Source organism: Myotis davidii, unplaced genomic scaffold, assembly GCF_000327345.1.
Source record: "Myotis davidii unplaced genomic scaffold, ASM32734v1 scaffold373, whole genome shotgun sequence".
Classification (NCBI taxonomy): Eukaryota; Metazoa; Chordata; class Mammalia; order Chiroptera; family Vespertilionidae; genus Myotis; species Myotis davidii.
In genome coordinates, this window is record NW_006287255.1 from 1,465,224 (window position 1) to 1,476,964 (window position 11,741).

At 38.7% G+C, this 11,741-nt stretch overlaps 1 protein-coding gene across 1 annotated transcript in view; it reads right to left on the bottom strand.

Annotated features, from left to right (window-relative positions):
- Nucleotides 1-864: 864 nt before the first annotated feature.
- Nucleotides 865-11,741, bottom strand: part of DPP10 (dipeptidyl peptidase like 10) — a 351,805-nt gene continuing 340,928 nt past the window's right edge. Inside the window, exons 20-24 of the mRNA XM_006759014.2 lie at nucleotides 10,619-10,718; nucleotides 10,308-10,366; nucleotides 10,123-10,195; nucleotides 5,407-5,480; nucleotides 865-2,968 (exon numbers count right to left, since the gene is read on the bottom strand). Coding sequence (XP_006759077.1) covers nucleotides 2,831-2,968; nucleotides 5,407-5,480; nucleotides 10,123-10,195; nucleotides 10,308-10,366; nucleotides 10,619-10,718 — 444 coding nt within the window. The 3' untranslated portion in view covers nucleotides 865-2,830. The remainder of the gene's footprint in view (nucleotides 2,969-5,406; nucleotides 5,481-10,122; nucleotides 10,196-10,307; nucleotides 10,367-10,618; nucleotides 10,719-11,741) is intronic.

Consider the following 11,741-nt stretch of genomic DNA (forward strand, 5'->3'; position numbering starts at 1 on the left):
CAGATGTGAATGGGGGGCCTGGGAGGAGAGACAAACCAAGTATTTCAAACATGATTCCAGAAGCCATGTGCTCTTACTGTGATTTGAGAGCAAATCCATCCCAGGAGCCCACCATTTGAGGACATCGGCTTAAGCAATTCTCCTTATAGTAAAGATCAATATTTCAGTTATATAATAGATCTACAACTGGCCTCTGCAAGACTCCCGATGGGAATGATGTCTATGCTAAATATCCAATCAAAAGAGGCACATCTCAGGGCTGAGATTCAGGTTTAGAAGAGCATTCTTTTCCCAGATCCTGTCAGGAAATGCAAACAGATCAGCAGCGACTTCTTCATCTATAGGTGTTGAGTTAGAATCAGTGAAACAATACTTTTGCCATCCAAAATAGGTTCAAAACATTATGTGTTTATCTCCATGGATGATTTAATAGTGCTTACCTGTTTTATTTTACAATTTGGCTTGACATTTTTTAACTTTAAGGGGAAACTGTCACTTGGAAAGTTTGCTACTGGAGTTCTAGGAACCTCTTGGAATGCATCAGTATCCTCAAAACAGCGGGATAATGATCAAAGACAAATGTATAACTGGGAAAGTCCACTTGCACAATCCCTCTAGTATCTGATATCTATGTGTTGGAGAGCATTCCTTTACCTAAAATGGCATAATTATTTGAACTCAAAATATCACCCAAATGAAAAATGTCCAGCTTCCTATGAAATAGTGTGTCTTCCTTTGAGATCTATTTAGCCTTAAAGGTGAAAGTGGGTTCCAGACAAATGTCTTTCACATTATAAATTGTATTAAATTAATTGAAAAATAGATAAACATTGATAATAATAAAACAGGAGAAGTGATGAACAGTAAAAGGTAAATACGTTTTAAATGTTACTCAAATAGACATTCAATAAAACCACATCTTTCAGACAACATAATTATTTGCATCATAAAAATCTCTAGTGATTGAAATTTAAAATATTGATTAAAAACCTTCCGTTGGACTTTAAATCAGCTTTAAAAGAAATTTTCATCTTAATAAAATAGGCAAAACTTTCCTTTGAAATATCACAACCTTTTTTTAATGTGTTTACTATTCTTGAGAAAGACCTGAAATGAGTCTTTCAGAAAAGAGCCTTTCTCATTTTAAATTGAATTCAATGGAGCAGTGAGGACACAATTCCAATGCATTCAGAAGAAGAACGGAATATCCCCAAATGACTCACACATTTCCAAATACCCAGATTTGGGGGTTGACAGAATAGGAGCAATTCTGTGACATTTTTAAGTTGCCTCCTGGTCTTCTAATGTCATGTTTACCCGGCCTGTACTAAGGAATTTTTAAAACCACAAAAATATAATATATTACCTAGATTTAGCTTAACTTTTCCAGACTTTTCGATATCACCTGGACGATCCTTAAAATAAAGTGCGAAGATACTCTGACTTTAGTCACCAAATTTAATCCCCTCATGACTTACGTTGACTTCAGACAGTGAAGTTTATTTTACTTTCTCAGTTGCTTACTACTGCAAGTTAGCACAGACCAGGAATGAATGCGTCTTGTGCCTTCATCTCAAGTTAACAGCAGACACTGCTGCTTGTGAACTTTTCATCAATGAATAAAAAATATTTCATTTCTAACTCTAGAAGCATTTAAATTAAACAGTAACAGGTGAACTGGGCAGGCACCAAATACTAACTAGGAACTAGCAAAAGAAAGAATCCAGCTCTTTGCTTTGACAATGAAAAAGAGAATTGATTCTGAATTGAGGGAGAGAAGCAAAAGGACCAAGTGTTTTTAAAAAAGCCTTCTCCGCCAAAAGAGCAAAATAGTACTCAGTGGCATTGCATTGTTAACAAAAGTTCTTTATCAGAAACTATAATTTAATATTTAAGTATCTAATGTACAAGTGACAAGGTATCATATCCAAATAATTAAATTGCAACTAGAAAACTATTAACCACTAAAAACGATACCAAACACAACCCAAACATTTAGAGGAAAGCAATAGCTAGAATTTGAATTGAAAAAAATGTTTCATCATATTTGGCTCATTAAACAAAGCTTCCATTACAGCCTGTAAAAGAGCATTTCTTCTAGTTCATCAAAAGTTTATCCTTTGTAGCATGAATAACATGTAAAGATACATTTATTGATTGCATATGCACAAGTGTGTATATATATATATATTGTTCAACGCACACTTGTGTGTTGGTTTAACAATATCATATCTACTGGTAACTGGCTGAACTTTGGAAGGTGCTAAAATCCGTATTTCTATATGACCTTTGACCCATTTAACAATGCTTTTTTTTTTATAAACAGAAATTACATAAAATAGCCTCTTTTTATTAACTGAATATTTTCTTAAGCATAATAATAGGCAATGAAGGAATTGCACTTATTGTAAAGGTACGGTAAAGTGTTAGACTGCTGCTCAGCCACCAAAGATCAGGGACTGTAGTACTGATATGTTGTGCATTGTATTCAAAGATGGTGGCCATTAAAATTAAAATGAGAACAACTAGTTACAGAACAAAGAGGGGATAACAGAAAAAAACATGCACTATTCCTACTTTAATGCAAAACTAATTTCTCCTAAGAAACCAACCATTTGACCTTCCTTACACAAAGAAACAGGCTCTGCACCCTTGGCAAGACAGTAGACTTGGACATCTGTATTCAAATTCTAGTTTATTGTCTCTGAGTGTGCTGTTCCAGTGTCATCTCCTCAAGCTGCCCTTGGAATTCTGCAGCATCTACAATATTACAGTCTCTTGGTTAGATTTCACTGAACCTCAATATCCCCTTAGTTCTATATAGAGTCCATTATTCATCTTCTTCTTCTGGTTCCTGTGGTATCATGGATATTTCTTCCTTTAAGCAATCACTGAAGAATCTGAGGATTGTGCTGTAGAGATGATACTTGCTCTTTTCAGATATGCTATGACCTTCATCTGGGTAGACCTAAGATGTTGAGGAGAAAGAAGATTTAAAGTTACCAAAGCAAGTATTGCCCCCCAGAACCCATTCTTTTTCATCAAATGGCAAAGAAGCTTCAGGTTATAATATCTAACCAAAATCTCAACTAATTCCACTCTGAGTTCTTTATATACAAATTTTTCCTTTTACCCTAACCGGTTTGGCTCACTGGATAGAGCGTTGGCCTGTGGGCTGAAAGGTCACGGGTTCAATTCCAGTCAAGGGCATGTATCTGGGTTGCGGGCACATCCCCAGCGGGAGATGTGCAGTAGGCAGCTGATCGATGTTTCTCTCTAACTGATGTTTCTAACCCTCTATCCCTCTCCCTTCCTCTATGCTAAAAATCAATACAATATATTTTGAATTTTTTTTTCCTTTTTATCATAATCATATCATAATCAATATTTAAGACAGACTACAATTTTTATGTATTTAAATTGAGATTTATTGGGGGAGATATTAGACAGTTTCTTCATAAGTATAAGCTCCTGACCTCCCTTTTCTTAGCCTATTTAATTTAAAAAACTTGAAATTATAAATTCATTCACTGTCCTTTGAAATGGATGTAAATCCTCTTTCAGTTTATTGACAGTTTTACAACCCAGGAAATGTCTTTCTCAAGGACTGGAAACCATCTCTTTGACATATAAGCATTGAAGGGGAAAGCACCCCTATCTCACAGTCTCTGAGGGAGGGACTTGTCATAAAAGTACAAGAAAGTTTTTGTTACCTTTTGGTAAAGCCAAATGCAAGTGGACTATGAGTTCCTCCTCCCTAGCTTCAAAACTTTCTCAGCCCTTTATTTCAACAAAGTTGAATTTAGTCTCTCTCCCTTATTGCAATAGTCTTGAATAAAGTCCTCCTTGTTTGTTTAATCTTGTCCAATGGAATTTTTACTTTGACAATATAAAAGACATTAGTGACTTTTCCCCCCCAAATACAAATACAAAGGCTACCCCATTAATTCCTGAGTAAAACGTTTTTAAATGGTGCCTTGGTGCCCTCTGAGTAAAGCCACATACTCTTTCGGAGTGCTAACGGTATGACCCACCATCTGGTTACCTATTCACCTTACCCTGTCATCATGCTAACACTGGTTCCTTGGTTTTAGATATGTTGAACTACTTTTAGTTCTTCCAAATGTTGAAAAATTACAATTAGTTTTATTTCCTTCTTAACTCTTCCTTCAGACTGAAAGTCCCTTGGTCATATAAAGTATGTCTTATTGACCTATCTAGCTTAATGACTGTTGTAAAGTAAGTTCTTGATAAATATTTATTAAATATGGTTGAAGGCACAGATCTAAGTGGTTTTTTAATCTCTCCTTTTTTCTCATAACATTTACTGAAACCACTCCCCCTCCCAACTTTTTAGTATAAGAGCGATGAAAAATGAGGAAAAGACAAAGGGACTAGAAGAAAGAGAATTATCAGTTTAAAAGAATTCATTATCAGTGATTTTGATGCCATTGTAATGATCTCATTATTAATTAATAGGAAAGGAGTAAAGGGAAGACTAGATAACACAGGTATGTCATTTATACAAAGAGCTGTCCTTTGGCACTCTCCAAGGCTGTTCCCTACCAATTGATGGGGGGAAGGACTGGGCAAGGCAGTTTGGACGCATGCCCAATAAGGTCTGAGTGACGCGAGAAGATGCTTACGTATCTGTCCAGTCACACCTGGGAATAGGTAATTAGCAGGAATAGGCATGGCCACTGCAGGGGCTTGAAGCCTGAATATTGAAACTTCTGAACTAAAGGGAATTCCCTCACTCTTGGCTCTTGGCTCTTAGCTCTTGGCTCTTGGCCCTCTCAGAACTCCTGCTGCAGGCAGCACATTCCCCTGCACTTGCCCATGTAGCCCACAGCCATGTGAGCTCCACACAATGGACTGATGGACTTTAATTAGCTGGACGCTGAACTGGGCCCGCTGCAACATGGAACAGAAGCTCTGGACACTGGCTCTGCTTTTGGCTTTGCTGAACCCACAGCTGCCCTCTTTCAGGACTGGCTTGATGGAAATGGGGCATTAGAAACTGAGGAATGTAATCCATGCAACCAAAGTCTTCTAAGGCACCTCGTTCTCCCATGAAGCTTCTGAAAGTGCTCATTTCAGCAGTGCCCCAAGAACGCTCTCCCGCCAGCACTAGAGAAATTCCACTCATGTATTCCTCCCATAGCAGTATGAATAAAAGTCTCAGGAGAAAGACATTGCATCCGACTATTACACAACTGTAAAGCATGAGCTGATCCACATTCTCAGCACAATTAAGAAAAAAATAAATAAATCTTTGATAGCTACAAACACAGTAAAAATAATAGCATTGGGGGATGGAGTAGCACAGAAGTTTTGTTCTGATCTCACAACTAAAAAACCTAGGTAGGAAACCACATGAATACATCTTCTAAAAAAGTGGCTTACCTGCATAGTATAATTCACTTCAGCTTTTATTAGGTGTTTTATTAATTCTGCTGAGTGCTGGAAATGAACTTTTGCTGCAAGAAATTAAATTGTGACATTTGAAGAAATATGTTTATAAGGATAAGAACATTTTATGTCTTTTTCCCCGAAAAGATTAAATATTTTACTTTACATACATTGCACATTTAAAACACTTACGCCTGGCTATGATAAAACTTTGAGCTTCCCGTTATAAAAAAATAAACTGAAACAGGAGCTACTAGGAAGCCTCTACTTATTATACAGATGTTACTTAGACTTACTTTACTGGTTATCATTTATCATTTTTAATTGTACACATTTTATACCATTATAAGAATTTTAACATAGTGAATACTTGTCTGGATAATAATACAGCAAACCAATTTCTGTTCCTTTCTGAGGATGATCAGGGACCAATCTCAGTGAGATACTGGCATTCTATTTCATTTTAAATTAGAAAAGAATACCCCATGTTGAGAAAAGAGAGTACACATCTCCTTATTCAAAGGCTAAATATTTAATGCGGATCATGCTGGTTCTCCCCTTCCCTTCTAGCTTCCTTCTGCCTGACCCTAAAGGTCCAAAACTGCAGTGAGCAGCACAACAGGCCAGGTAGAGAGTAGCTCTGGCCCTAACCAGCTTTGAACGCTTGGAGGAATCACTCAGATCTCCGTACAGCACTTTGCTCACATGCTGCCTGCGCCGTTCATTCCCATTCTGCATACCTCTTCAAATGTCTGTAAATAACTTTTAAGCTAGCATTTTTAACCTGTCTTTGTAAAACTAGGGCAGGATTATCAATAGTTTAAGATCCTTCATAGCTATAATTCTATGATACTCAATAATACTACTACCTAGCAGAAAATAAAAGCTTCCTAATGGTCATTTCAATCTTTTTAAAATCTACCCAAGGTCTTCCCCAACATCTTCCTATTGTACATAGTGGGGAATGACCGTGTCATCTTTGAAGAAGTTTACGACTTGCTCTGTAAGTTTAAGCTACTAGAAATTCTAATGAAGAGGAGCAATAGCTAAGGTAAAATGATCTCTCATTTTGTTTACTGTAGGATAACGTTTTGGAAAGGACCCACCATTTCCTGGTATGGATAAGGTTGAAAGAAACATGTATAAACTAGAGGCCCAGTGCATGAAATTCGTGAACTGGGAGGGGGGCGGCGGGGAGTCCCTCAGCCCTGCCTGCACCCTCTCCAATCCGGGACCCCTCAGTGGATGTCTGACCGCTGGTTTAGACCCAATTCCTGTGGGCAGTCAGACATCCCTCTCACAATCCAGGATCAATGGCTCCTAACCGCTCACCCGCTTACCTGCCTGACCACCCTTAACCCCTCTGCCTGCCGGCCTGATTGCCCCTAACTGCTCTCCCCTGTCAGCCTGATTGCCCCTAACTACTCTCCCCTGTCAGCCTGATTGCCCCTAACCACCTCTAACTCAGTCCTCACCACTGTGGCTTTGTCCGGAAGGAGGACTGGACAACCGGAAGATGTCTGGTCTATCTGGTCTAATGAGCATATTACCTTTTTATTAGTATAGATGGACTTTCCAAATGGATTGTTTTCCTGTTTAGTTTCTAGTGTGAAGCTCATTGATAATTGTCATTTGACCCCTTCCTAAAACTAAACATTTAAAGTCTAATTGACTGATTGAACGAATTTGCGGGTATTTTTTGAGGAAAACATTAATAATGGTTTATTATAGCACCAATGACTGAGCCACAAATCCCATAGGGAGTGTGCATGTGTAGTATATGTGTGAGTGAGTGTCTGTGTACATGGACAAATACACAGGTGCATTTGCTTTAACGTGATGAGTGCTGAATCTCTGCTTGCATTTTATCAGATGGGCGAAGCACCAGGCCATGACTGAGTCAGACAGGAATGATGATTTACCTCAGTAGCTGCGACGTAGTGATGGAGAAACTTGAATAGCACTAATACACTCTACAGTGATTGCTAGATGTAAAATCATTTAATCCTGAATGTAATTTATTGCTGCAATTGAAGTTTCAGAGCACAATAAGTAAGATTATCAATGTTGGATTCAAATCCTCTTTCTACGCATCGATACTTGTGTGATTTTTGGCAAGCTATATAAATTTCATAATATTTATTTTCCCAATTTGTTCAATAAGAAGAGTGATAATAACTGCAGTATTTTTGTAAAAAACAGGTAAGATGATATGAAAAGTTTTGGGCACATTTTATGACTGTCAGTGACTGCAAGAGCCCTGCTCAGCACCGCTGCTCTGAGTTGCTCTGAGTTCATGCATTCCTCTAAATTCTTCCCGACTGTGCGCTATCTGTTGGGTCTAAGCCCTCTGCTGAGGGGCTGGGCTGTCTTGGATGCCAAATGGTAGATGGAGAAGCCATGAGAAGTGTGGGTGTATAAGAATGAGTCTTTATTGCAGAAGCCAGTGGCTACATAGTCGTCAGGCAAGACGGACCTTCACAGCAATCCCATATAGGAGGCCATACTCAGGCTGGTAAATACTTACCTTTCCTACACAGTAGCATTAATCTCTGTACCTATAGCTATTATCTGAGCAGCCACATGCTGCCTCTAAATTCACCACCTTGCATTATAGCGGTATCTAAACTCTCTGGTTCACCAGCTTCTCCCATCTCTCCTGCCCAGCTCTCACTCTAGCCGGTTAGCATGGTAGCTGTATCTGAGCTCTCTATGATCTCCAGCTCTCAGCTCCTCTGAGCTCTGCTCTCTGCTGCACCCATAGGAGCTACATTCGCTGTGCTGACCGCCTCTGCTTCTCACACTAGCTGGTCGATAACCTGTATATTACTCCAGAGACAAAAACGGCTAGTTGCCAACAGTGACATCAATCATTTGGCTATAGAAGGGCACAGCGTACTGTGAGATCGCGGTGGCCTTGCAGCCATGTATGGTATCTTACTTAACCTAGGCACGGTTAAGTCCGGTGTATTGACAACAAGCCTCTGTGCTTTAACTGGCCTTGACCATCAGGTGCCTCTGGCATGGATCCCATAGTGACATATAGTCAGTACTTAATAATTGCTACTTATTGTTATTGCTATTATTATTCATATAATATCTTAACAACTTAAAACAAAAGCCTAATGTCCTTCAGAATGTTTATGCTCTCTTTTATCATGTTTCACCCAACACAGGTAGGGTATCATGTAGGTTTGGGGAATATTTTTATATTTTATAGTAGTTCTAGATTTTCAGAAACATTACAAAGACAGTACTGAGAGCTCTTGTATATACCTTGCCCAGTTCCCCTATTACTAAGATTTTACATTTTTATGGTATATTTGACAGAACTTAGAAACATTTAAACATCATGTCTCTTTAAGCTTTTTTGGTCTATCAGAATTTTTAAGGCTTTGTTTTTGGTGACTTTGACAGTTCTGAGGTATTTGATAGAATGTCCTTCTTTTGGGTTTGTCTGATGTTTTTTTCTCATTGTTAGACTGGGAATATGTGGGGTTTTTTTGTTTGTTTGTTTTTTAATGTGCATACTATCAAAGTGACTTGTCACTGTTGATGTTAAACTTGATCACCTGGCTGAATGGTATTTGTCAAGTTTCTGTATTCTAAAGTTACTTTTTCTCCCCTTTCTATCCAGTGCTCTTAAAGCAAATCAGTAATTTCAATCAGCTCTAAAAGGGGGGAGGAAGGAGAGTTAAGTTTTCCCTCTCTGAAAGGGAATGCCTAGATAAATTATTCAGAATTCTATCTAAGGGAGATTTGTCTCTTTTCCACCACTTACGTATTTACTCAAATACATACATAGTGTACTGAGCTGAACTCTAATTTAACCATGGCCTGACATGCTTGAAAGTTAAATTCAAGACCTGGTATGATCTTTGCTATAATTCTTTTTTAGTTATATGCTATTTATAATGGAGTAAAAATACTTAGGCAAGGCAGATTGAACCAACAAAAACAAGTTCAAAATTTAGGAATTATTAATTCAAGGCTTTGACTATCCTTGCTCACTTGTCAGGTAGTGCTAAATAAATTAGTTTCCTCCTTGAAATTGATGTGTGTGTTTTTTGGGTTTTTTTTTCTCATCTCTGAATGGGGCTATGGATAGTCAGCCCTCTGTTATAAAGTTTTGACACAGAATAATAAAAAAATATGTAAGTTCTTTATGTGACTATAAAATATTATTAATTACTAGTAATATCAGTGACATACATTTCCAATGTTTAATGTGACAAATGAGAGGTGTTAACAATTTAAGTGGGTAGCTGCCTCAGAATTTTATCTCAGTGCTGTCCTATTATTTTCTAGGCTAGTGCCCTGTTGAGGTATGCTAAATAATACCATAGAAGTAGTCACTAGCCACTAAATTAAGTAAAATCAAAAATTCAGGTTTTCAATCATTGTAAACACATGCTTATGAACATATGCTTATGAACCACATGTGGCCAGTGGCTAGTGTGTTCAACAGCAAAGACTGAACATTCTATCATCCAGAACATCGTATCGCATAGCACTGCCGTTGAGGAGCACATCTTCATCTATTATTAGTCCTGACTTCCTTTTTCCCACTTCCCATCATGCATCAGATTTTGTGCCACTCTGCTCTCTTCTTTAGTAGGTTTATATGGTCCCCTTTGAGCAAGTCCTTGAATGTACCCCTTTGTTCAAGTTCAGACTCCATCAATGATTAGCAGCAAATATAATACTTACTGTCAGCAGTCCCATGAATTATTAATATATTTTCTTCTTTTAAGCCATGGATATTATGTAGCACACTTGATGCCTAGAAAGGGAAACAAAAACACCTGTATATATAGTTTTACCTGTATTTACATTTCCACTGAGTTTTCAGAACAGAAATACTTTTCTTTCTTAATTATTTTTAAATTAGTTACCTGGTATGTGCTTTCTTCTTTAGATGGCATACCGAGGTATCTTTCAGAGAAAGCTGAAGCTGTGACCCAAGAAAACAGAAATTTAAGAATAAACTAAAAACAATTGGAATAGAATATTTCATTATTCAATTTCTATATTTCACATTTAATTGTCATGCTCCAGCAAAATTGATTAAATTATAGAGAAGATAAACAGCTGTAAACATCTCTGATAACACATGATAAATGAACTCAATTGAGCTCCTTTGCAATAGGATTTTTTTTCTACAAATCAATGCAGTGCATTAGGTCATTTTATAGAAAGTACTCACCATACAACTTCAAGTCAGTGATGGGTGCAATTACTGATCCACATTTAAAAAGCTTTTCATCTGATTTTAAGATCATTGATGCAACGTAGCCACCATACCCCTGGCAACAAAAGAAATTATATATATAATTTTTGTAGATATTTTTAGCTTCAATCACTATGTTTGATGATCTACATATCACATCTCATTATGTCCTAACGTGAACAAAGAATCCTATATAATAAAAGCCTAATACGTTAAGTGTTCAATCGTCCTGTAGGCCGTTCAACCAAGCAAAGTGTAATATGTTAAGGCCACTCAACCATTCGCTATGACATGCACTAACCACCCGGGGGCAGAAGCTCTGACTGGTAGGTTAGCTTGCTGCTGGGGTCTGGCTGATAGGGACTGAGCAAGATGAGTTGGACATGCCCTGGAGCCCTCCTGCAGTCCCTTCCTGGCTGACCAACCTCCCACATTTCACCTCAGCCCCAATCGTGCACCGTTGGGGTCCCTTAGTCTGACCTCCGCCTTCTCACAATCCAGGACCCCTTGGGCAATGCCGGAGAGCTGATTTCGGCCTGATCCTGCAGGCCAGGCTGAGGGACCCCACTGGTGCACGAATTTGTGCACCAGGCCTCTATTATACTAATAATACAATTGCTACTAATCTATCCTATCTAATAAAGAGGGAATATGCTAATTGACCTTCACACCATCAAAGATGGTGGCTCCCACAGCCAATAAGGAGAGGATATGCTAATTGACTGCTCCACCCTCAAAGATGGTGGCACCCACAGCCAATAAGGAAGAAATATGCTAATTGACTGTCACACCTTCAAAGATGGCAGTGCCCACAGCCACTAGATGGCTAGCAGGGGATGGCAGTTGTGGGTGACCAGGCCTGAGGGGAATGTAGTTAGAGGTGACCAGGCTGGCAAGGCAGGACAGTTGGAAGCATCCAGGCTGACAGGGGAAGGCAGTTGGGGGTAATCGAGCTGGCAAGGGAGTGGTTAGGCACCAATCAGGCTGGCAGAGTAGTGGTTAGGGGGTAATCAGACTGGCGGGTAGAAACAGATAGGGACAATCAGGCAGGCAGGTGAGCAGTTGAGAGCAATCAAGCAGGCAAGCGAGCAGTTAGGGG